Raw genomic sequence first — 26265 nt, 5'->3', positions numbered from 1 at the left:
AACTCCTGAGTCAATTGGATTTGAAGCCTTTGGTTCTATCACGGCGGTCTTGCTTGACAGCGTCTAAACCATCTGGGCAGCAGCCTCCTCATCTGCGCCCTGGTCAGTTTTCTACTGGAGAGAGAATCCTGTCTCTACATACAAAGTCTGTAGCAGGTTACTACAGGTCTCACAGCACTGAAGACACACAGATGGCAAATAAGCACAAAAGGATACTGAGCATCACTAACCACGAGGGAAATGCAAATTAAACCCACAGTGAGATGGCACCACACAGCTATCAGATGCCTAAAATAAAAAATGACCCACCTGATGTGTGTGTGCAGGTAGGGAAACTGACCCAGGCATACAGTGCTGGTGAGAATGAGAAACGGTGCCGCCACTTGGGGAAACAACTTCTGACAGTTGCTTAGAACACAAAGCACAGCCACAACAGCTACACCACCACCCAGCATTTGCCCAGGGAAATGAACACTTGTGTTAACACAAACACCTGCACACACACACTGGTTGCAGCTTGGTTTGTAAGACCCCCAAACTGAAGACCGACCCAGACGTCCCTCAACAGTCGGTTCAGCAAACTGTGACTCGTCCCTATCATGCACCACTGCTAGGAGTTACAGAGGAACCGACTATTTCTACCCGCCTCAATCCTGACGAATCTCGACCCGTGCTCACTGCAAAAGAGCAAACCCCAAACAGTTATGCACTGTATGATCCCATTGACACAACATTCTAGAAATGCCAGAATTAAAGAAATGGGGAACGTATCACAGGTTTCCAGGGACTGAGAGATGGCAGAGTGGGGGGGGGGGTCTGCGCGGCTGAGAAGGAGTAACAGGAAGGATCCTCGAGGGGATGTTCTGCGTCTTGACTGTATCCATGTTAATATCCTAGTTATGATACTGCAGTAAAACCTAGAGAGATGCTACCATTGGGGAAACCGCGTGAAAGGTTATAGGCCCTCTTTGCTATTTCTTATAGCTGCACTGCAATCTACAGTTATCTCAACATGAAGAGGTTGATTTTTAAAAGTCAAAAGATGGAGGCAAAATCAGGGAAACAAGTATGTCAGTTTGTCAGTTATGGCATGAGCCTCAGAACCCTGACATCACAATGGCCAGAACCCTGCCTGCGGCAGAAGCTCAGGCTTCGTCGAGGAGTTCACAGCACTCTGCCAAGTGCTGGAGACACACTCGGTTTCCAGAGCACAGAGCTGAAGACGACAGGATGTTCACCTCAAGCAATGAGCTTGCAGGTGATCATTCAAGGTTTGACTATATGAGGTAATCTTTTCATACGCTATTTTTTCACTGTTAACGTTCCATTTACTTACTATATTTCAACTAAAAAGTTGTCCAGGATATAATGTAAGTTGACAATGTTGTGTTAATTTCTTGGGTACAGCATAGCAGTGTGGTCACACACACACGTACAGACACTATTTTTGATCATCAGAGCAGACTAGTGGTCCCAGGAGGGGCTTTGTTTCCTCTAAAATATAGGAACTACTTTTTATCTTCAGCACTGGTTTCATGAAAAGCTACTCGTGTCCATAAGATTCAGCGCTGCTGAGTACCAGACAGCAGGTTTGACGTTCTTGGCTGGGGGGGGGGGCTCACTTTCTTGACTTCATGGGAAAGAATTTTCTGTAGATTTACGATAATCTCTGGTCTACATATCAGTTTTTAAGCTCAGTTGAATTCAGGTGTTTTACCTATTATGATCGGAAGTTCTGTTAGAGCTCAGCTGTAGCTAAGCCAAGTAATAGCGAAGCACTTCCTCATATTTAGAAACTTTTTAATGACTCCAGTATCATTTCCGGAACTTTGAGAATGTTTCCCAAATATCTAAATATTGATTTACAATATAGTCAATTTACCACAATCCTCACTTATTTAAATTTTTGTGTTAAAATGAAACCAAACTGTAATTACTTCTCTGTAACCTTCATATAACTTTATCTGTGTTAGCCCACAAATTATCCTATTTGGGTTTTCCTTGCTTTTGATTAGTTTTTTATCTTCTTGTAATACACTCATCACTTAAGTTTGTTCCTCTTCCTTATAGTTTACAAATCAACTCTGCTCTTTTCTCCTTTTCCCCACCTCAAAGTGTGCCATGCCTTGGCACTCTGTCCCTGATAAACTGTTTTCCATCCACATCAACCCCCTAAGCGACCTCATTTCTTTCAGTTGCTTTCTATAACTTACCAACTCCTGATTGGGAGCTGTGAAGCCTTGTTCGGGAGACTGAGGCTAATTTTTAGTGTCCACCTTGACATTTAACATAAACTCCATCAAATACTTGACCAGTGACTAGCTGTTCTGTGGTGTTTGATGTTTTGCAGGGAAAGCCCTTCTATTGCGGTGGACGCCCACGGGGACAACGCGTCACCATATGAGGGCACCCAACGTGTTGTGATGATGTTCGGCCCAGCCAAGCTCCAAACAGGCTGGAGGAAGAAGAAGAGGCAGCTGTTCCTGTACAGGGACAAACTACTGATCTCCAACACCAAGTATGCACATACTATGCACTATCGATAATCGTCAAGTTGCATGTTCACTACCCCTTACTGTAAAACATGTGGCAGGCAGGGGCTCTCTTGTATGGGGCTTACAGACAGACGATAAATCGGGGGGAAATTACTGACCATTACTACTGCTTTTGATAAAAGGTAGGCAGGATGCCATGTAAAGATGATAAGCCCGTATGACACAGGGGTGTCCAGCAGGACCGCTCCAATTGGCAGCCGTTAAGCTAGACCCACGGGGTGAGCAGCAGCCATCATTCCCAAAGCGCCTGCACCTTGTAGGCTGGGGGAACAGCCTGGACCCTGGAAGGGAGAAGTTCACTGAAGGCCAATGTGACAGGAGCCCACAGCATGGGGCGTATCTGGCAGGATACTGTGTTCAGGGGGTCTAGTCACATGGGGTCCCACAGGCCACAGGAAGGGGTGGAAACACTATGCTGAAGGGCTGTAACCAGCAGTCACCACATCTGGTTTGTATTTGCAAAACTTTCTGCACGTGGGAGGTCTCTCTCCCTCCTCTTAGAAGCCCACCAATCTGATTGCATTAGACTCTTACCTTGATGACCTCATTTAACCTTAATCACACCAGAAAAGCTCTGTCTGCGAATACAGTCTTACTGTGAGTGAGGGCTTCAGTGGATAAAAGGAGGCGCTGGCAGAGATGGGGGAGGTGCAATTCCGTCGGTAGCTGTAACTAGCAGGCCCGAGCGCTGCCACCCTGCACAAGTTCTTACGATTTTTAGCAAACTACCTTGAAGATCATTCCCATAACAACATTTGAGTATATTCATGACCATTATGCATATGAAGAATTTTGCATGTTTTCCAGAAAGAAACAACAGCTAATTATACAGCATCCTGGAACAAGAAACTTCTTTCTTCCCTGCCAGGCCTCACTCTTAGATGGAGTATTGTGTTATGTCCTGAATCAATCTGTTCAACTTAATGACCTGAGTTTACCACCAAGTGTTTCCACTTAGCCTGAAGAAGGGGGGGAAACTAAGCTTCCACTCTTCCCCAGCTCACCTGCAGTGCAGCTGGAAACTGAGCCATCCTTGGATTTCTCCCTCAGAAAGCGGCACACACGGAATAGCTGACTAACTGCTACCTTTGTATCTGGTCATAAGAAGTGTATTTCAGTTTGTGTGTAATCATACACGGGGCTTCAGTGTTTCCTTCTTCACTAATGTTTCTCCAGTTGTGGGAGATGCTGAAACTCAGTGAGAATCCTCTTGAGATTTCTGTCATCGTTTTCCTACTACACACATTAGACACTTCTGTTCTCAAGACTTGCCGCCAGATACAGCCTTCACTATCACTTCGGATATTCACTAGAATGCTCAGGAAGTTACTTTCTACCAAACTATTAGTTTAGTTTTTACAACAGGATCTCTATGGTAAACATTAAGATACTAATACTAGTAGACGCCCATGAAGAATTGCACACGGGGACTGCACAGAGCGCGCCCATCTTTACGCATCACTATCCTCAAATTTAGTTAGTAAAGAACGCAGAGACAATGAAAGACACTTTCTTTAACTCTAAAGATGAAGATTACTAAAAACTTAGCAGTGAAAGGACAGAGATACTTACAGGATACTTCACGACCCCAGCTCCCAAGCATCTCAGGGAACACCCCTACCTTAGAAAAGGGGAATCTTCCTAGGACCTTGTAAGTCCCACAGCTCACTGGGGCTCACCCTCTGGTATAAAGGTTAAGGGGGAGGAGAAGGGAGGGGTACCTGTCTTGTCAATACATCGTAATACGGGACACATGATAGAAATGCAAACTTGAGTCCTGTTCACCCTTCTCTTCCTGAGACACTTAACATGAGATTCATCCTCTAACTCCTACTGGGAAAATCTCAGAGTAGGTGACTGGATGTGAAGGAACACAGTCAGGCCCTAGGAGAATCCCCTAGAGCAGAAAGCTTTCTTGTGGTACATTTTAAGTATTTCCATACTAACATCTGACTTTTTGATACCATGTAACAAGATTTACCATCTCACTCACCAAATCAAAGAACACTGCCATCAGAAAAGCTGGTGGCTCTGCACAAAGAGGACGAAGGAGGTGGAGGAGGAGGTGGGTACTTCAGGGAACTATAGGTCAACAACCATGGATGCCAAGTGCTTGTCAGAATAGGCTCATGAGTTAGGCTGTCTGGGTTCCAACCCCTTTTTCGTTGCTTTTGGCAATTTACTTAGGCTTCCTGTGAGTTCCCTCACCTATAAAATGGGGCGAATAATGACTATATGGTGTGGTTGTTTGGCAATTAAGTGAAATAACATTTATAAAATATCTAGACCAGTGCTTGCAATATGGTAAGTGCTCAGGGTTACAGGAGAGTCATTTGTGAAGCCATGCTCTGGGTTTCTGGACAACTTCCTGGTTTACGTTCAAGGGAGTGCATAATCGTGGCACCTGATGGAACTAAGGAGAGAATTACTGAAGTAAGTTTTCCCAGGTCAGTATATCTGAAAGTTTCCACACGGTACCTTGAGAGTCTATACACACAGACGCCTACATGAGAAGGATAATGTGTAACATCTAGCAGGTATGTATCTATCAATCCCACCACCACATAATTCCATCTTGATGATGACTTTAGTCATTGTCTAGAAACATAATTTTATCTGACAGTTGTGTTTCATGCAAATCTTCAAATACGCATAGAGTAAAACTGATGAAACAGAATGTAGCAAAAGACCATCTTGTATCAGAAGGTGAATTTCCATCACATTTACACTCATGGTGCCCGAAGCTTTGTATCTACACCTTTCAGGTGGGCTTCCTGAGAAACTATTTTCATTCCATAAATCACACTGAAGAGTTGTAGCTTAACTACATGAATCAGTGGAGTCATAGGAATTCCTGCACATGAGGGGACTCTGAGCTGACTTAACCTTGAGTATTTCTACATGTGGTTCTGAACAGCACGGCTTCTAGAGCGCTGGGCCCAAGTTCTCTCGGCATCCTTCACAGGGTGTGGAGCTATGATTAAATCAAATGCTACGCCTACGTGAACGGTACACGTGTGAATTAACCAAAAGATATGGTCATCTGATGTCAGAAGTCGAAGGAGAATAGGCAGAAACAGTCAGAAAGCAGGTTTCCTGGTGACAGTCACCTTCTCACCCCTCAGAGGCACATGAGAAGCATGACCTTCACTTACACAGAAGACGTCCTGGCCACCGGTCTGGGATTGACTGATTCACTGATTTTTAAGTTGGGTTTAGTCTGTCTGCTAACATTTTTTCAGCTTTAGCTAGAATCTAAGAGAAAATGGTATGGACAAAATCTTAAGGAAGGAAATTTAAAATAACCTATCCTTCAAAAGCTAGGAAATCTCAAACATTAAGGTCAAAAATGTATTCTAAACCCCTTTGTCTCTGTCAAAAAGACTGCATAACTATTTTTACAAATCATGTATCATGTAACTTTGTTCAGTCCCTGCAATACTTTTTGAAGCAAGAAATGAATGAATAATACATTAATTAGAATAATTATAAAAGCTAAATATATAATAACAAATACAAGAATAAATGATTTAATGGTTCTCTGATTTCTACAATATAAACCATGGTCCATTCTCAATTCTCAGCATTCAGAAAATGCCTATTTGCTGCCATCAAAGTACTTTCAGAGCCTTCCTCAACCAGCCTCTGCTCAACACACACTGGGCACAGGCCTGCCTAACCACTCCCTGGGCTGTGCACAGAGGGCCATAGGGATGAAGGAGCCATGCTTTGCCTGCAGCAGCCAGAACTAGCATTTCAGCATGAACACAGTGGCTCCATTACGTTTAAGAAACAAACTAACAGAAGTCTTGTGTGGTTATCTTTGCAGGTATAGATGGAACTTTAAAATCAAATACGAAATCCCATTGAACAACGTGTGGATGGGCGATTGCACAAATAAAGCAGGGGAAGCCATCAATGCCCCCAAGTCCTTCGTCTTGGGCTGGCCCACGGTCAACTTTGTGGCCACCTTTAAGTAAGACCTATAGCTTGGTCCTGTCTATTACATGAGTTTGGAAGGAAAATATTTTAATTAGATTATATATTCAGCCAGTGACTCACTCTCTGACCTCCCATGATGACACGTGTTATGCTGTACACCGTGCCCCTCAAAAAGGGTTTTAGGTGCAACTGACGGTAAATAGGGGGAGCTACTGGAGGACTTTCCTTTAGTTTTGATCCGTGGTTTTTTCAAGTGGGCTACAGGAGCCCCGTGGGGAGCGGGACCGTCATGTGTCCGTGGTGTTCCTGTAAGTGGAAGGAGGATCACGAGGTCAAGTGTCCAGGGCCCTCTCTAACAGCCTGCCCCCGATGCCCAGAGAGCATCTCTGTTTCTAAATCCCCGCAATGTCTTTCTTGACCAAGTACTATCAAGTAGTCCAATTACATTTGAAAAATTGTCTTTACACTCCCAAGTGAATTCCTTTAAAGACAGCATTTAATTGTAGAAATAAAATGAATCATCATATATTAGATAGTCCTAATTGCTGTGCACGGACTATCTTCTTTGGTGTCTGTAGACAGGTCACCATCTTCAAACAAAGGTATGATTCCATGGAGAGCAGGTCAGTTTACCAAGACATTCCTGGTTAGAGTGAGGACAGGGAACGTGGCCATCCTGAGTCAGCACTTCTGCGTTCACGGGGGTCATGCAACTTTCACACGTGCCACCTGCAACAACCACAGCCCAAGTCTCATTCTCCTCGTGCACATCGAGTGTGCATCACACGCACCCAACTCTTCTGTCTTGCCCTCCTCACCCCGTGCTACCAAAATCTCACCTATCATCGTAAAGACAACTACAATGTTACCAGGCTGTTAATGTATGAAATTCTAGACTGCAGCTGTTGACTTAAAGAAAATTCCCAAAGCTTTCTGGGAAGAATCATGTCTTTGTATCATTCTCTACATATTTTCTTTCAATGAATTACTTCTCTAAAGATTAATGCTATTATTTAATACCGTTTCCATGTTGCAAGTGAAAGGAGGCAGTTTCAATTGGGAATATACAAAGGTTTTGATAACGGAATGTCCAACAAACATTTTTTCTAATAAGGGGGGAAATGAAAAAGCCATGTTTACATGTTATACTGGTTATAAAGGCTGCATAAACACACATAAGGCAGTAACACTGCCTGGCACCTAGTGCCTGGCTATTTGCTGTTTTACTCTTCTGCAGACTGGCCCGAGTCATTACAAGCTGTGTTCATGCACATATGCAGGGTGGGGAGATCAGTGGGCATTCTACTTCCCCGATGAACTGGGTCTGATACGGTGATGGCAAAGGCAGGAGCAGTGCTGTTGGCAGGAAAATAAAATGTGGCAGCCCCTTTACAACAGCCACGAGAAATGAACAGATACATCCACACAAAAATTTATACAGAAATGTTCAGAGCAGCATTATCCACAGTAGCCAAAAAAAAAAAAAAATTAGAAACGACCTAAGTGTTTACCAACTGAGGAATGGATAAACAAAAGGTGGGGTGGGGGCTGAGGATCGGGGTGGAATCGGGAGTCAGTGCTTAATGGACACAAGAGTTCTTTTGCTATTGAGTGATGAAAACAGTCCAGAACGAGACCGTGGTAATGGCTGCACAACACTGTTGATGTACTGAAGGTCACGAATGGGCAATCTGCCGGTACGTGTGATTTATCACAATAAATAAAAGCCTAGTAGGAGGTAAGTCCATGTGGGAATGGACGTTAAAGCGTTTCAGCTTTGGAGATTAAAATGCTGCAGAGACTGTAGCAGAGACAACAGGAATCTCTAATTTAGCAATAGGCAGATTGACCTTCACCAGAGGGTTACAGTCATGAAGCACTCATTTAATGAATTACAACTGGCCAGATGCTCTACATATAAAGGAATACAGTATGGCAGGGTTTCTTCATAAAAAGATGTGAATGGAACACAAGAGTTCCATTCAAACGCCAATTCTTAAGTATGATGTAACTCAAATACTGCAGCTCTTTACCTGTAAACAGCACCTCAGCTGAGGGAACACTCTGGGGTATGATTAACCCCTTTTTCAGTGTCGGAACTTGAAGCTCAGAGTGGTTAAGTGACTCGCCCACGATGACACAGCTTGCATCATACAGAGCTGCACTTAGGGGTTTACGTTTCAAACCAACTGCTCTCCCACTCTAAGACCTACTTCCCATTGCTCTAGCACTGCTTATAAAAGAGCAGGGCCCATCACAAGCCCAGTTATGAGGAGGTAACACTGACACATGCAGCCCCATCAGTAACCACAGGACGCTGATACATTTATCGGAACAGTGTTTAACATGTCAGTACAAGAATTTTATGCGGTTTAATTTCTTTCTCTCAATTTTTAATCTTGCAGTTCTTCAGAAAGAAGGGACAAATGGCGCGCCTTCCTTGAGAGGTACTTTGTCAGTACACGTATTGCACATCTTTAATCCATGAGAAAAGAGCACAGATCCCTTCCAGGCAGGGCCCCCCCACTCTCCTTCCTCCGCTTGGTGGGAACTGTCAGATGGCCCTCAAACTTCTGGAGCTCTGCCCGGGCTGCTCCTGTAACTGACACGCTGTCCCTTACAAGCACGTTCTGCTTCTTTTTGCTCATACTGTTCATCTCTCCTGTTCCCCTTCTCTCTGTCCTAATGCTTGGCGCTAACACGATTCTCAATATATACACTCAATTCCCAGAAACGCAGCTTACTTACTGTCCTGAGTGATTCTCAAAGCAACTGTGCCTTCCTCCCCTGGAACCCCGGAAGGTGCCGGGGGCCCTCTCATCTAGGCAAGAAAAGCTGAGGACTGGCTCTGCTGCCCAAATCTTACATGACAAGGCAACCTGTTCTTTTCTGGGTCACGTCTTATTTTCCTGAAATATTTCTGCATCTTTTCTCCCAGCCCCTGATTTGATTCTGCTGAATCTATCCATACGCTTTTCAAAAATAACAAAGTATACTTAAAGGATTGACTTGAAACAAGCTAAGGGCTAATTCACTGACTCCACTTTAGATACATCGATCTCGCCAAGGAGAAGGAGCAGCCAAAAACCATTCCACTGAAAATCTTTACCGAGGACATCAACAACTGTGCCTCTGTAAGTGCTTTCAGGACCAGTAACTTAAATTCCAGGTTCCTGACTTAGTAAAATGAAAGGGATAGAGAGACAGAAAGAGAGGACAGGGGAATGGGAGGGAGAAAGGAAGAGAGGGCAGGGGAGGAGGGAGTATTTAGAAAGCACTATGTGGGAACATGGATTTCCCTGGGAAAGTGTGTCCCTGCATATATAAACAGTGGGCCCTAGGCAAGATGAAGCAAGGAGAGCCCACCACAGCAACAGCGCTTCAGCATGGGAAGAACAGTGCCTGTGAAGTGTCCGTACTATGTCTCCAGGTCCTTCTAACAGCAACTACACTGGCTGGTAATAGAGTGATTTTCACAAGCAGGTTTTTCCTATTGGAATTAAACATTGTTTTCTAAATGTACCACCACTTATATAATTGTAGTTTGGGTTGTTTCCAGTTTTTATTTTTCCTGTGATGTAATGTTTGCAAAAATAGCAAACTTGCAGAAAAGTCACAAAAGTAAAAACAATATGCAAAAGATCACCCCAAATACCCTTTACCTACATAAACCTATTTAGCAACGTTTTGCTTGATTTCTTGCTGTCCCCTCTACTACACTCTGTACGTGTATGTGTCTAAGTATTTGAGGATCATAGACACACCATGGCTCAATATCCTTAAACACTTAAGGATATTCTCTCATATACCCACCAGACAGCTCCAAGTTTCAGCAAATTTAACACTGACCACTCATGTCCCCACCGTGTCATTAACTGAACCAGCTGTGATGCGCTGCGGGACAACCCGTGTGCCCTCTTGGAATTCTCAGCTTTCTTTCTAGCTTAAGCTGTTATATTTTGTGACCCACAAATCCTTTCAAAGAAACACCTATTTTACTGGAATGCTGTTTACTAGCTTCGTGTTACAAAAACAAATGAAAGTCAGTTATAATCGGGGGCTGGGCTCTATATGTACTGCACTGTGTCACTGCCTCAATGCAAGCTTTGCCTGTAGAATATAGATCATAATATTACAGTAATTATCTACTCACCTGTTTTAATTTTTTTTAATTTAGAGCAATGTTTCTCATTTTTTTAACAGTCTATAACAATAAAAATACTGAATACACACACAGTGAATGATGTCATCAACCTCTCACTGTCAAAGCTGGGAATCACTGTAAGTTACCTGCAAGTTCTTTTTACTTAGAAACCAAATTTTATTTTTGACACGGGTGTGTGTGTGTGTGTGTGTGTGTGTGTGTGTGTGTGGTGTATCTCCCATCATGAGACAGCAGACTATTACAAACAGGTAAGTCATATTCTGTCCCCCTGAATTTAGAAACTGAAAGCAGCAGAGCTGGATTATCAGCCTGCACAACAGTGTTAGTCTTGTATTCCCGTTAAAATTCTGTGCGAGTTCAAAGTGATAACATAACGAATGCAGGCGGTAACTTTAGAGAACTAATAACACCCTCTTTATTGGGTACATTATATACCAGACAGTATACTATGTCCATGACTCCAGATAGTCCCTACTCTATTGGACTGTTGTTTCTATATCTTTGTCCCTATACCCCGACTCCTGATTGTCACCTGAGGACTCTATCTTGCTATGATAAATCCTACATGAGCTGTTTTGCTGTAAGTTTGGCATAAGGATCGCTGCCTAGAAGCCACATCCCCTTGAGGCAGGTCCTGCAGAGGCGGCGGCTAATGCCTCTTGTCTGTTGGTAAAGGAAACCAGTTGTGGTAAGACCATGGATCTGGGGACGTGCGTGTACACAGCGCTTTCACCTTGTCTTGCCTTCCAGTCTCTGCTCCTTTATGTTTTGCTATGTCTGCTGTCACTCGTAAAACGTTTTTGGTGAAAGACACGGCTTCATTACAGGATGAAGCTGTGCAAGGGAAAAAAGGCGGGGGGGAGACTGACGTTCAGATGGACAGAACTGAAGGGCACACCCCTGCTTACATACGATTCTCTGTAAATGGGAAAACATCCTGCTACTGAGACACGACAAGCACAGGACCTGCGACCAGCACTGTTTCACACACGTTCTGCTTTACCTTCCCGTAGAGGACTCTTTACAATAATGCAGAAGCCCTTATGGTCTAACCTTGTGTCCAATGGGATTTCCAGCATTTCTAGGCAGTCATTCTGCTGGGAGAGAGTATTCTCTGCGTCTCACTTGTGCTCTAGGTCAGAGTCCTTGTCTCCTGTCCCCATGGCACGGGGCTGGGCGCCACCAAAGCCACTGGGCAGACATTTCTCTCCCGTCTCCAGCCCTCTTGGGCATTTCCCTCCTTTTGCTCCCAGCTGCTGAGCCGATGCTGCCTTTCAAGTTTGTCTTGCTCAAGAACAGTCTTGGCAGAGTACGTGGCTCTGGACGACATGCTAGTCTGGGCAGGGGTGTTTAAAGGAAAAGCTAACATTCTCTAAGGAGTCTGGAGACAGTAAAAGGGAGGATTCTTGAGATTAGACTTTCCGTTCATAGTGGAGGGGCATTCCTGTGATTTTTTATGTCATGGACCGCCCACAAAGGAAAGGGCTGTTTGCACTGTGGTTCCACAGATCCTCAGCCTTTATCAAAAGAGACAAAAATCTCACATGGACTATTGGAGGCTGCAAGAAGGACCAGGAGTTAGTACTGATATCAGGACTGTTAACTCAAAAAATTGTTTCACCCCCTTGGATGAAATACCATTTCTACAGCCCAAATTCTTCCTTTTTGGGAACATAACGAATGCTAAAGGAATGTGTTCAAGTACCTACTGGGAAAGATCTGCAGTGACACATAGTTCTTTTCTGTTCCCAAGGGCTCTGAGAAAGACTACCAGCTGTGGGTGACTGCTGGCAAGAAAAACACCTCATACCCACTCATTGGTAAGTGTCAGGGGAAACCTAAGGTGGGCTGATTGCATAAAAAACTAACCCTCAAGTCTCAACGTGACAGTCAGCCTGAAGCTTAAGTACCCTCAACAATGAAACTCTCATGCAACACTCACTCATACATTTATTCAATGACCCCAGGCACTTGCTCTACGGCATGGATAACATCTCTTCTTTCTCCAGCTTATAGTCTAGTTGGGGACAGAAAGGGAATTTTTCTCCACTACTTTTTTTACTTGACCAACACAGCTACCTCGAAAACCTTTATTAATTTACTTACTCATTTCCTTCCTTCATTACATAGGCATGAAAACAACACAAATCAGAGTATCTTTTCTCACACGTTATTTTCCACATTCCAGTGTTCAAGTTCTCTCTTCCACTTCCTAACCACTAAGTAGCCTCTATTTTACAAGAATCTTCTAAGATCCAGCTGTGCCTATGGATCCAGTATTTAGTGAGTATCTCCTTCATGCCCAAAACTTTTCTCACCATCAGAGAAGAAAAACTGACATAATCACACTCAGACGCTTCAAGTCTTCGAGGCCTGAAGCACCTGCACTTGGCTGTTTCCCCAGCTGACTTCACCAGCACTGCCCTTGAGCTTTTCAATAAATAGATCACACTTCTCCTAAAACAGTTACTAGAGCAAATGAGCTGACATAATGACACCTCTCCTTGGATCAGGAAGTCTGTGCAGGGTGGTCCGTGAAAATAGAGGGATTAAAACAAGGGGAAGGACAGGGTCTGCAGCAGACCCTGCAATACAGTCATGGGAACCGTGACTTCTGCTACAAAACCCAGGGCACCCCATCTTACAGGCAGTATCTTTCTTTCTTTTTTTAAATCTATTAAAAAATCCTACAGGGCTATTACTCTCTTTCTAGCGATCTCAAGTACACTTTCAGATGATCTGGAAACTCCAAACAACCAAGCTTTTCCTATGAAATGTACATTCCTAGTCTTAGAATATATGGGGTCACCAATACACAGCTGAGAACTCAAGTCCCCTCAACTATACATGATTCTTTTTAATGTTGACATCTTTGTAAATGTTAGTCAGCAATAAAGTGAAAAAAACTGAATACTTAGGTATATTTAAATAAAAGGCATTAATCACATACAATCAACATATGTGACAACTTGTAGCCTGAGGATGGCTTCACACAGCACGGCTGCTCTAAGAATCCCTAAGAGCCTGTCATTCATGATGACACCTGAGCAGTCGCTCCGCGGGCAGTTTTCACACGCTCCGAATTCTCAATCCTGGTCAGTTGCTTGTATTTTATTGATGTCATGGAAGCTTCCTTTGTACTAAAACTTGCAAGTCACTATGATTTTTGTTCTGAACAGAGCACCGAACTTGCATCTGCACACATGAAAAGCAAAGGCAAGAGCTCCCCAAGTTACATTCAACAATAAGTCTGAACTCGAAGACAAGGAACATTCGTTCTATTCTTTAAAAATGAAATCCACATCAATGCACAGGGGCCTTGAGGATTCCATGGAGCCAAAGATACTAAAGCACAAACGAGCAAAACAAATCACTTGGCAACTCCCAGTGACTTCCTGCCAAGTTTTCCATTCTGTAAACACTGATCTGCACTTGGCTTCTGAGTTTCCAACAACCTGCAGCGTCATGTCTAATCCTTGCCCGGCAGGGCCCCCTCAGGGGAAGGCAGCAGGGAACCTCAGAGACAAACCTCCCTGCTGCTATTGAGCAGCTCTGGCTACTGAGCTGACAAAATGAATAACCTGTTTGTTGAGTTGACGTGCGTGAGGCGACAGAGAGCATAGCAATTCCTCACATACACAGCCCCATTCTGTAAAGAACATTAAGCACCAATTGTTATTAAGGAATTATTTTGGCCCTTATGAGTCTAAGTGGGGTCAAGCGGTTGAAAGGAGGGATCTGAGGCCAGTAACTTGCCTGAGACATACAGACCTAGTGCACCTGTCAAGGCAGGAACTAGGAGGCCAGCAGCACCCTCAGAGGGACACACAGGGGAAGTCAACGCTGTGCGACACACTGACACAGCTACACATTCAAGCCAAGCACCGTGTCTGAGAACAGCTTTCTCTTTCCTTCTCAAACTCTTGCTTGGGCACCTGGCTTTTGCAGGGGGTCCTTCAGGTCACCCCACTTCATGCTCATTCAGGAGGCACAGACTTCTTTGCCCAGAGCCCCTAGGAGAACAGCAGTCACATCAGTGTGTTGCCCACGCTCATGGTAAGGTGGGTCTGATCACACCCATCGCCAGCAGCCTGAATCCATATTTACTTTATCTCCACACAGGCCACGAACACCCATTTGGCATTAAAACCAGCCACCTTCCAGCTACTGCGCTCCTGCCACAGGGACCAGAGGACTCCGCCTCTCCTTCTGCCCTCCTGGAGGCCATCCTCTTGGAGAAGAGGTCCCCAGACACCCAAGGCCAGTTCGTCCTTAAGCCCAGGCACCCAGCCAGGAGCCAGCAGGGGAGAGGTGAGCTCCTTCCCTCCCTCAGGTGTCTTCTCTCGGCCCACGTCTCTGCTCCTGAAACCAGACTCATGCAGAGCTGCTTCTCCATGTAGGGGTGCAGGGACAGTATAGGGGGGCACCCAGTACCCACCCAAGCTCAAGCTCAGAGAAACCCTAAATGTCTGAAACCAAGACCCAACTCATGACTAGGAAGGTTCAGTTTTTGATTCTTTTCATTCCTCCAGGCCGACTGCCCTTCTCTGTGTCTCCCTGGAGCTCTTCCTACATAAAATTGTGTGTGTTCATTACTGTGTGTCTTAATAACACATGAGCTTTTTCCAGCCTGGGAACACATCGTACTTGTCCCAGTGTTTGGTCCAGCATCTCAGACCCTCATGGGAGGTGGTCAGATGACTGTAGGACTTAGACGCAGCTGCAATGGAAGAATTCCAGTGGTGCAAAGTTATGGAGTTGAACTGGATTCCGTTATGGCCTTAGGCTGAAGTGGCCTTGAGGATTCTAGGGCCAGGCAGCTTGTGTCACGAAAGGCAGACCCTTTCGATAGGAGGAGGTTGACCGTCGTTGGCTACTCAGAAAGCCAAACAGAAAAATCTCAGAGTGGGAGGAAACCTCTTACAAAAGTACGTTGATTACCACACTCTGCTTCTTAGGGAATATCAAACTTTTTAGCGTTTACAGTGACATCTGACACTAGAATCTGCTGACAATACTTGTCAGGAACCTTGTGAACCTTGTGTAACTACAGCTTAAGTGACCCCCCACGACGCAGGGCAGAGGCAGGAGAGAGCGCTGTAAAGGGAAGCGCTGTCACTGGGACAGTCACCCCGGAGACTGATCAAGCCTCTCAGCTTCACTAGCAGTCTGCAGGGCCTGGGGAAGGAGGACACATGCACACCACAAGAAGCCAAGTAGCCAATGTCAGCATGCGGGAAATTCTATACAAGGGACTCAGTTTCTCTCGCTTCTAGCTGTGACAAGAAAGGTGCTGTAACATGGAAATAGTGGGAATAAGGTTAAGTGAATTAAACTATTACTACTAATAATCTCTCTTCTTCATTACATTCACTTCGCGAAACAGCTAAGAGAACTTATGTCAGCAACTGGGCCTTTTGGCGGCGCCCCCGCCCTCGCCAGGACAACCAGCGCCCACCTCCACCATCTGCAAAGCGAGGACAGCTTTTTGGAGCTCCACTGGGGGACGTGTGTGTGGACGACAAGCTGCCCGCCCCAGTTCTGGTGGGTCTCCTTTTGATCTTCTGTAGCCCTCCTGACAAGGGGAGCACTCACAGGTCACGTGTTCTCATCCAAACTCATCACCAAGTGGAGCATTCTTTAGACAGCCCTTACCTTTGGCTGAGAAGGTTTCTTCATATTATGTCAGAGAATAAAATCTGATGTCAATACCGCAGAGTCAGAAAGCACATACAGCAGTAAAAATTGCTCTTGTTCATTCCACTGGTTTCAGCAAAGAGCTACATCCACTTGCTCAGACCCATTACAACAGGCTCTGCGGGTATGAAATGCTGCGAGTCCCCGTCACCCTCATCATCCCTCTTCGTCTCCTTCCTTGAACTGCACACTAGTCTCAAGTCTCCTCCATCTGAGTCTACTCAATCTTACAGCTCAGCTCTCACATACATTTGATTTGTAACACGAGGGTTAAAGTATACAAAGACTCATTCTTTGGCAAATATGAATTGCTTAATCCTGACAGGGTGTCAAGTGAAAGTCACACAGTCTGGTCTGTGTTCTGTTCAATTTGTATACCAAAATGTCAGCATTAACATTTATTCACCATCCAGTGTTTCTCAGAGCACTACACTAGATGTCAGAAATTTTATGCTAGATATGAAGAAATGTATCATACTAGTTACATGTTACCGCTTACCCTAGTCCTTGCATCTTTCACAGCAAATTTAGAGTAGCTGTGATGATCACCATCCTCAAAAAGGAAGAACAAAAAGGCCTCAGTAAACTATGTGCTGCGCCCAAGGTCACATAAACAGCATATAACAGATTCCAGGTTCCTTGGATTCCCTGACTCCAGCACCTGTCACCTGTCTGTGCTGCAGGCCACACAGCAAAAGGACAGGAAAGACTGATGAGCAGGGGATGCACCCAGAGGGGAGGAGAGGGGTTTCAGCCCAATTCAAAGAGGCGAGGAATACAGAAAGCAGAATTGGGGTACACGGTCACCAAAAGGGGTACAAACACACAGAAAATGAATGAGGCAAAGATGTCCATACTTGGGCAAGAGCATCTGTATCAGGGAAGAATGAGGCAGGACTGGAAAGGAGAGGGTGACTCTACAAAGGCCTCAAAGCAGAGATGTCTGACTTCACAGTGTACATTCACTGAAAAGGAAAATCTGATTAAACAAGCGTTTAAAATGTTTCAGCGTATGAATGTTAAATGGATTGCTGGGTAGAAAATACATGTAGAGACACTGAAAAAAATTCTAAATTGGCTTTAGTCCCTCCAGCTCCAGCACTGGGCCCTCACACACCACCAGTCTCTCCAATAGAGGAGAAGCGTGTGCTCTGGGCTGGGAGATAGGAAATGCCATATATTTTCTTTTCCTTCCTTTAGGAGATGCTTTCCACTCTCAGTCAGAAAGGGCCACTCACAAAGCGCATTTTCCTCAAAAATGCCAGTAAAACATCCTGCAGGGCCCTGAAGCAGAGGCTGGATTCCGGGGACACAGTAAACATGGAGGATGAGTCCATCCTGGTGCTGGCATCCGTCTTAAAGGTAGGGAAACGTCTAGCATTATCCGCACACACAGTGACTCTGAAACTCTAGGAGGCGTCCTTCATCATGACTGCCCAAGAGCAACAGGCATCCTAGATGAAGGATCTGAGAAACTGGAGAACACCACACAAAGTCAAAATTTAAGGAAACTACTCTGGGTGTTAGCAGCCCCATGCTAGGTATACTTTCCTTTTTCATCACAACCCTCTCCCCATCTTCACTCCTGAACAATCCATGCAAATACAAAACTAAGTAACAAATGCAAAAGCACACACCTGTATAGAATGTCCCAAAACAAGCTTTCCGCCTTTGAGGACTCCCTTACCGCCTTCCTAATGAAGCCAAACTTTCCAAAAAAGAATTCACAGTAAGCTTTTGGAAATACTTATACAAGTTTATCAAGTAAGTAAACATCTACTTTACAATAAATCAAAACATGCTCAGTAAGGCCACTGAAATCTGTCCTCCCTTCCGCCGTCTGCTAATGCACTTACTTTGAAGCTAGTGCAGGGAGCACGGCTCCGTGTGTGCCTCCTGTCACCTCCTTTCCCGCCTTTGGCTTCCCTTGTTCATGTCTGTTATGTTTCTCACCCACCACCCGTGGCTAGACTTCCATGGTAAGCAGCTCCTACCACAAGCCTCATTTCATAAATCTGCCTTTTGAAGTGGGTGCAGCAGTCAAAATTAGTTTCAAGCTCTCAAAATGCAAAGAATTTATAGAAGAAATACATTGATTTTGAAATTATACACCTAAGTCAGGTATCCAGCTACATTTCTACAAAGGGACTCACAGAACAGAAGAAGGATTTAATGAATCCATCTTGGTATTTATTATCAGTTCTGAACGAAAGTATATTAATGTAGTAATGACTACAAACAGGTTATGAAAATTATCTTAGAAATGCCATTACATTTGGTCTTTCCTTGTCTCCTATTAATGTTGGATCATAATTTGATTGTGGGATAAATATCAACAGTTCAGAAATGACTTCGAATTGACCCCTACCACACTCGCACCATAGCACTACACACTAGCTGTGCAAATGCAAGATGAGTGTTGCCGTATCTCAGTGCACATGGAATTAACCCCATCATCTAGGAAGAGTGAGGCTCTCGTCTGTTTTCCATTATAAGCACAGACTAGCACGAGGCTGGCTACTCATGGGTACACGTCTTAGACCCTCCTAACGCTCTTGCTTCCTAAAGTTGACTGCTCTTAATGGGGAATCAGACTTTGCAAACTTGGCGGTGATAATACCATGTGTCAAGTAACCAGAGAGTTGGTCTAAACCAGAAATGAGTGTCTATCAGCACCACACTGAGTTTGCCATTAAACTGTCTGTACACAGAGGTCCCACAGCAACACCCTCGGCAGATTCTGCCTGAGTCGTGTTCAGGCTTCACGCACGCAGCCTCACCCGTGGCATCCACAGCCCAGGGTCCAGGAAGGAGGAGACACGCGCCCCCAGTGCAGGGAGGCTGTGCACATGAGGCACAGGCCCTGCTGTCCCTTCCAGACTCCTGCAACCAGCCACAGCTGGAGAGCTTCCTCCCTCCAAATACGCTGGGGTCACTCCAGAGGGAACACGGAGAAAAGCCCTAATGGCAAGAGCAGGTGCCGCACACCAAGCACACACTACAGCATGAGTGGACAGAGACCTTGTCCCCTGCCGTCGCTGCTCCGTCGGCAGTGCTCAGGAGAGAGGCTGGCGCACACAGCAGCTCCGCAAGGACTGCAGCAGGAGAACGCCGACCGCACTGCAGGCGCCACAGCTGCCCAGAGGCACTTTCTGGACAAGCTCCTACCAAGAGAAGCCTCGGGCTGTGGAGCGAGGCCCGTGCGAGCACGGTGTGCCTGTCGAACCACCACGGTGATGCAGAAACTCCCCCAGTGTGGCACAAAACATGGCAACTTCAGGGGTGGGGAGGGTGCAGCTCAGCAGAAGAGCGCATGCTTACCACGCACGAGGTCCTGGGTTCACTCCCCAGAATCTCCATCAATATATACATAAAACAACACAATTACCACCTTGCTCACAAGGGGAAAAAAATCACTACTTCATAAATAGGCCCATTTCTGTGACATAAAGGCTTCTACAACAGAAACTGACCTATTGTCTCTGACCATACTTTAATTAAAGAAAAAAATGTCTTCACCAGCCCTCTAAACTGACACATTTTCCAGGCCCCCACGTAGGAAGCTGACATTTGCGTACCTCTGGCCCTGACACTCAGAGGCCTGAAGTTCCAATGTATCGAAATTTTAAGTGTCCTATTTGGGAGGGTATGTTCCATTCAAGGAGCTGGAAGGGGGAACATGAAGGTACCACCCACTGGGGATTTTGATATGTTTTTAGCACCTGCTGCTTAAAAGGCTGCAAACTGAACTTTCACACGGTTTAAAAAACAAGACTGACGCTATGATGAGTAGCTTTTCCCCATGAAGCAGGCACACCTCACGTCAGAAAGCCCAGCTCTCTTGTAATATGTGTGCAAGAGTGTGAGGGGTGTGTGTTCTACATCAGAACCTCTCTTCCTTGAATTAAGAGCAAGCGCTGCGTGAAGTAAACAAGTAACATGGGCGAGCGCGTTGCTTCTCAGACGCTCACAGGATGTGGGGTGGGTGAGCACCAGACAGGGCCAGCTGGGCCTGGTGCTGACGTGGACACAGGGAGCAAAGCCCAGCTGGTGGACGGGGGCTCTCACCACTCTCACTGCCGTCCAGACTCTGCTGTGATGCTTCTAATTTTAGATGGAGAGAGTCCAAGCCCCTCCTTCCGGGTGTGCGAGTCTGTAGTCAGAGCCCAGCTCTGCCTGGGTCACAAACTGGCAGTTGTGAACAAAGTGAGGCCTGAACAGGATTTTTCAACTTAATGTTTTCTTTGTTATTTCTCCAATATGTATTTATCATAATAATATATGTGTTTTTTAATCTGCGGAAGGATTTCCTTCAGAACATCGAAGGCGGGATTTTCACAGCAAGTCTGCTCGACAAATGGCTCAGAATCCTTGATGACGGAAAACCAGAGGAAACAATAACTGCAACCAGGAGGTAATGACGGTCACACCCCGAAAACACAACCAACACCCTCTTAGGAAAACATCAGCTCATAGTTCACAGCTCTGTCTGCTAAACTCATGACCAGTGTTCAAAGGGCTGCATTTGCTACCCACAGGAGGCGCTTGAAAAACAGATGCAGGCATTATAACCGTTACTGAATTCTTGTTTTCATCCTAATCTTATTAATGTGGACTCCAGACTAGCTACCACTGCTGAAGACACGGAACGGCTGCAGATGAAATCCACTGGTCAAAACAGAGACGCTAGAGAACCAATCTGCCAGTGTAACGATCTTAACTTTTCAAACACTTAATCAACCACAGAAGTTAGGATCTGGTCCAGAAATTGAAATCAATGCAACATTTTTGTATGCATTCATGCTTAGAACTCAGCGAGAGAGGACTGTGTTCACGGTTCACAAAGACGTACCCGGTTCTCTGTCTCTGTATTTCCACTTCCTAAGCAAAATGACATGCTTTGTTTAAAAGTGCATTTTTCTGTCTGTAGACTTTTGGACAAGCTGCCAAAGGCCAACGCTGACCTCCTGAGACATCTTTTCGGAGCACTCCACAACATCGAGCACCACTCCACCTTCAATCACATGACATCATATAACTTAGCACAGTGCATCGCCCCAAGCCTTCTGGGTCCACCTAATGCCACCAGCTCACACTTGCAAGAGGACTTGACAAAAATGGTAAGGAGACCTCTCATTTTCATGTCTTGTGGGGCACGGTCCCCACTTTGAACCTCAAACATGAGATACTAACCGTGATGTACCAGATTGTTAAAGTGCACATTTTAAAAACGTTCCCCTGGAGGGGCAGAGTCACTGACCTGGTGGGGTGTGGGGATGTGGTGGGTTGTTACGTGGGAAACTGAGAGCAGTGGAGGCAGTTCTCCTTTCCCATCCAGGAGACGCAACCACAGAGTGATGAGTAGGATGATGGGACAGAACAGAACCTGAGCTTTGGGGTCTGGCAGCCGAAGCTCAACTCTCAGCCTAATCACTGAGGGAGTGTGAACTACGGCGAAGGTTCCATCGTTTCATCATCACAGAATGACACCACCACCCAGCTCCTCTGGTCACTGCTGGCACATCGCGGCGGCTTGGGCAAGATGAGCACCCATGGCTCCACACACACTGGCCTTCCTCTGCCAGCTGTGGTCCTTCACAAGGACACTAGACTCCTATTTCACCCCCACTGCAGGCTGAGGGGACTAGTAAAACATTCCAGAACATCCGAACAGAGCCACAACAGGCCGAATCAGATCACAGCTCTGCCCCAAGCTAAACCCGACAACCAGCACGACACGAGGCAGTGGAGACAGACACGTCTCCTCTCCAGCTGCTTCCTTCCTTCCCAAGAAAAATCACGCAAATCTCTGCTTCTGAACTCTCACATATTTCCTCACTTAAGAAGTAAATTTCTCAAGTTTCTGTCTATTGGATGCTTTATTAATTTTCGTAAGATGTTTGTCAACTTATCTCAATAAAACTGGAGAAAATGAAACAATAATGAACAAATGAAATTTAGTAAGACAATACACAGATTCACCTCAAGCATCCTTCATGGGTCACTTGAAAACTGTCCTAGTTTTAAAGATGTAACCGTCATTACAAAAATGTTCGCTATTGAACGAGGCCACAAATTCTAACTTTAACCCTCTGATTAAAAGTTTTAAAATCTGTACCCAAAGTACTCTTGAAAGTATCACTATTTCTTATAGAAAACTGATTTGTAGACTCGTTTTTCAATCAACTCCGGATTTTCCTCAGAATTCTCTTAGTTTTTAGCTCCACGAGTTAGGTGTGAACTGACGTTATAACGATGCCGTATGGAAAACACCCCGTTTCGCCCTCACGTGTTTCAGGTTTCTCTGGTCCAGTTCCTCCTCGAGAACCGCCTCCAGCTCTGGGGAGAAGACACCCCTCCCCTCTGGGGAGGGCGCGCGGCCACTCCTGACGAAGGTGACGTCACTAGTACCAGGGAGGAGGCTGCAGGGTGTGGGAAGCATGTGACTGGCTTTGGGGAGAAAGGCAGCAAGGCTGCCAGGGCTCATGGGAGACACTCAGTGCTGTTCTGGAGCCCAAATCACATCCAAGAGCAGTGATTTCCACCTGCTTCAGGTCAGGGCGGCTTTCACACCGTCATGAGACCACAGATAGGATAAGGCAGGCCTGACAGCAGAAGCTGCTAGCACAGCACTAGGAGACATCAGGGTATACTACGGTGTTTGGAAAGTTTTCCAAACAAAACTTTAAATGGGCCTCACATATATGAGATGTGCTCAGGCTGAAACTAGAGTGAGGGGCCCAGAGCACTGCCTTGTTTACTCCCCACCCCCTTTTTCCCTGCTTAATGGCACATGAGGTACCACAGGTTCCAGTGCCTCTGAAACAGGCTGACAAGAACCTGCACCAGACAGAAACAAAGGACTTGGTTTGATGTGAAATCACCTTTCCAGACTGTCAGCTCCTGGGCCCCTGTTCACCAGCTGTGTTACCTCTGGCCAGCTATTTTAGCTCACTTTCAGTTCCTTCATCTTTAAAATGTGAATAAAAACAACATCTAAATTTTAAGATTATTGTCAAGATTAATCATGGATGGAAACTAAATTTGTAAAAAAGCAATTACTAGGGCCAGGAGAAGTTCCTCTGAGAACCCTGAGCTAGGACGGTCTGAGCCCAAGGCACCACAGCTAACTGGCCCCTGCCCATTTCATGAATGAGGTTAGACTCAGCACCTGGGGACATGAATCATGAGACTCTTTGAATTTGGGGGGGCAGGTAATTAGGTTGGTTTGTCTGTTTGTTTGTTTTTTATGTTAATGGAGGTACTGGGGCTTGAACCCAGGACCTCATGGGCAGTAAGCACGCACTGAACCACGGAGCTATAAGCCTCTCCCAACCCCTTTGCAGTTTTGACAGTTTTTGGTTTTATGACATTCATCTCACTGCTTTGAGCAAATCTTTAGGAAAATCTATTTAATCAGGAATTTAGTTGAGTCTAGTACCTGAGAATGCTCTTTACTAAGATAACTGTTTTTGAATCCATCAGTGACAACAGGACGCCTGGAATCAACACGAATGATGGTGGCAGTCATTTACACAAACCCACAAGGGCAGTACGAGGCCAAGTGCCCATCCACCACAGGTCGACGCACTTGTCTGTCCACGATTTTTGAAGTCCCAGAAGAACAGGAGTGGCCATAATCTCATGCGACCCTTCCTGTGCTCTATCTTTATTCCTCACATACTGTTTCACTTTTCTTCCTCCTCTATTCTGCATGTTTATGTTCATTTAATAAAAATGGGTTAGAGAACCACTTTAGTTGCATATGGCCCTTATTAACACCTTGGTGGAGGCTCATCTGGGGAGTCTGTGTCTCAACTAAGGTCACTTCTGCACTGGCAGTCGACGGGCAGCTCAGCTGGGGCTGACTCACGTGTCTGTTGCTTGGTGCTAGCTCGAGGTGGATCCCCATCTCTTCAGCAAGCTAGCTCGGCCTTCTTCATACGGTGGAGGAAGAGTTCCCAACAGCAAGACACTTTTCAAGAGTCCATGTAGGGCAGGACTGCATGAAGGACCACAAAGACAATGAGTTACTCATCACTTACTGAGGGCTGTGACTCATCGACCACACACGATACGTAAAACCTGAGACAGCATTCCTACCACACACCTACTCTTCTTCATGAGTTGTTAACCCTCCATTCTTTAGACCAGCATTTTCCATATGGTATTAAGAAGTTTGGTAGGGAGTATCTTTGAAATAATCATGTATTTCCCCCCCCCATTGTTTCTTGCCTCTATCTTACCCCCTGTCTTAAGCTGTATTAAGAGACACATCATTTCCTCAGAGAACAGAAGTTACACAAGAATATGAGGAATAACAGAGCTGGTTGTTGCCTGTGAGTTTTAAAACATTGTTTTGCAGGAAACAAAAACACTTCATGGCATGAAGATTCAGGTGGGAATCTCATGGGGAAAGCCCCAAACAATGAGGCGTATAGGACATTTGCACCATTTCCTGAATAGAAACCAAGAGAAATCAGGAAGCCCTCACAGAACAGCTAAATCGCATCTCTAGGACAGAGCCTGGTAGAGGCACACAGAACTTCTTGCACCTCAACATGGAACAGATCAGTGAAATGATTCCATCAATCTGAGAACAGTAGGGAAGGAATAAAGTCACTGGCCGTGATGACACATGTCCCAGCAACAGTTGTGCAGGCCAGCTCCCCAGGTCCAGACAGCAACTAGAAAAGCTCAGCAGGTGCCCAGCGTACACAGATGACACAGAGGGCCAGTAAGCATCATTCCACATCCCACCACCTCCTAACTCCTTGGCAGTAGAAGACTCGAAACAACAGACACACTCATGGAGAAAACGGAGAGACCTTGCATGGCTACCAATTTGGGAACAAAGTATTAAGCTGTAAATCAAGTGAGTTATTTAAAATTGTAGACCAGTCCCCATCTTACATAAATCAGTTCGTAGACAGACTGGCACAAGTATATGGGATATGTGGTCCCCGCATTATTTTCCTAGACAGTGTTCCGTGGTCAAATAGGTTTGGGAAATGCTGTCTTTTCCTTCAGAACATCAAAATGCCCATTAAAATATTAATGTTTCAGAGAAGACCCACAGTAAAGAAACCCAGTATTTTCCCCATTGATTTGACCTGGGAGAGCCTTTTGGAGAAACTCTGTTCATGAGTGATCCTGGAAAGACATATCAGTAAGCACTGCTCTCAATTTAACTTAAGTCATAATTTAACTTACTCACCTACTCAAAAACCTTCAATGAGTTTCAATGGAATTTTAGACTTGGTTTTCAGAAAAATTTCTATTTTAAGAGCCTCCACAATGCAACCTGCCCTAGTCATCAGTTGTCAGTGTTTTCCTGTGTAGCTTCCTTTCCTTTAGCTCATCAAACTCTTCACTCTCCTGAACAAGATACATTCTTGTTACCAAGTATAATTCTCAACTCCCCAGGGTCTCTACGTGCCCACAAACTAGATGGCCATGTGGGTTCTACTCTCCCAGAAATGTCCCAACACTGCCCCTGACCATTCCAGCTCAAAGTAGCTGTTCTTTGATAATGCAGGAGCATGTCACCCTGTTACAAGTCAGCTTCTATGGTGCTTTGCCCCAGCAGGAATTATGTCAGTATGTTTACACATCATTTAACAAATCCAAATTCCTGTGGTGAATGATTGTATTTTGCGTTAGTTTTATATTACTTCCAGTGGCTGGCTGAATGTCTACCTCTAAAAATGAATGAACATGTGCACTTTTCTGAGTGTGGAAACTTCACATACGTTGGGAATGACTTTGGGAATGACTGCAAATTTTAAACTAAAGAGGTAGAACCCAGCCCACATGGAATTTCAGTGCGCAGCAATAAGACATCAGTTTGACTAAGTTAGTTTGTTAGAGAGCACCTCACAGTGTTCACTATTCACAAGTCCTGGG

At 45.2% G+C, this 26265-nt stretch overlaps 2 protein-coding genes across 5 annotated transcripts in view; one reads left to right on the top strand and one right to left on the bottom strand.

The window, feature by feature from the left end:
- LOC140688681 (ankyrin repeat domain-containing protein 26-like) overlaps window positions 1-26265 on the bottom strand; it is a 121856-nt gene that overhangs the window by 72594 nt on the left and 22997 nt on the right. For 3 of the 4 annotated variants that reach the window (XM_072948295.1, XM_072948296.1, XM_072948297.1), the window contains one exon: window positions 24233-24361. The gene's annotated coding sequence lies outside the window, so the exon portion shown is untranslated. Of the gene's footprint in view, window positions 1-23800; window positions 23964-24232; window positions 24362-26265 lie in introns of those variants that run through there. The other variant, XM_072948298.1, reaches the window with a different exon arrangement.
- LOC140688682 (rho GTPase-activating protein 20-like) lies at window positions 979-24113 on the top strand. The gene is made up of 14 exons (XM_072948300.1): window positions 979-1286; window positions 2351-2518; window positions 6385-6531; window positions 8903-8944; window positions 9547-9631; window positions 10701-10778; window positions 12416-12482; window positions 14785-14973; window positions 16049-16206; window positions 17560-17721; window positions 20664-20773; window positions 21290-21479; window positions 22658-22754; window positions 23845-24113. The coding sequence occupies exons 1-14, from the start codon at window positions 1069-1071 to the stop codon at window positions 23997-23999; spliced, it is 1866 nt and encodes a 621-aa protein (XP_072804401.1). The 5' UTR covers window positions 979-1068; the 3' UTR covers window positions 24000-24113.

Source organism: Vicugna pacos, chromosome 23 (assembly GCF_048564905.1).
Source record: "Vicugna pacos chromosome 23, VicPac4, whole genome shotgun sequence".
NCBI lineage: Eukaryota > Metazoa > Chordata > Mammalia > Artiodactyla > Camelidae > Vicugna > Vicugna pacos.
Note: the sequence above shows the minus strand (reverse complement) of the source record. Positions and strands in the feature narration are given on the sequence as shown.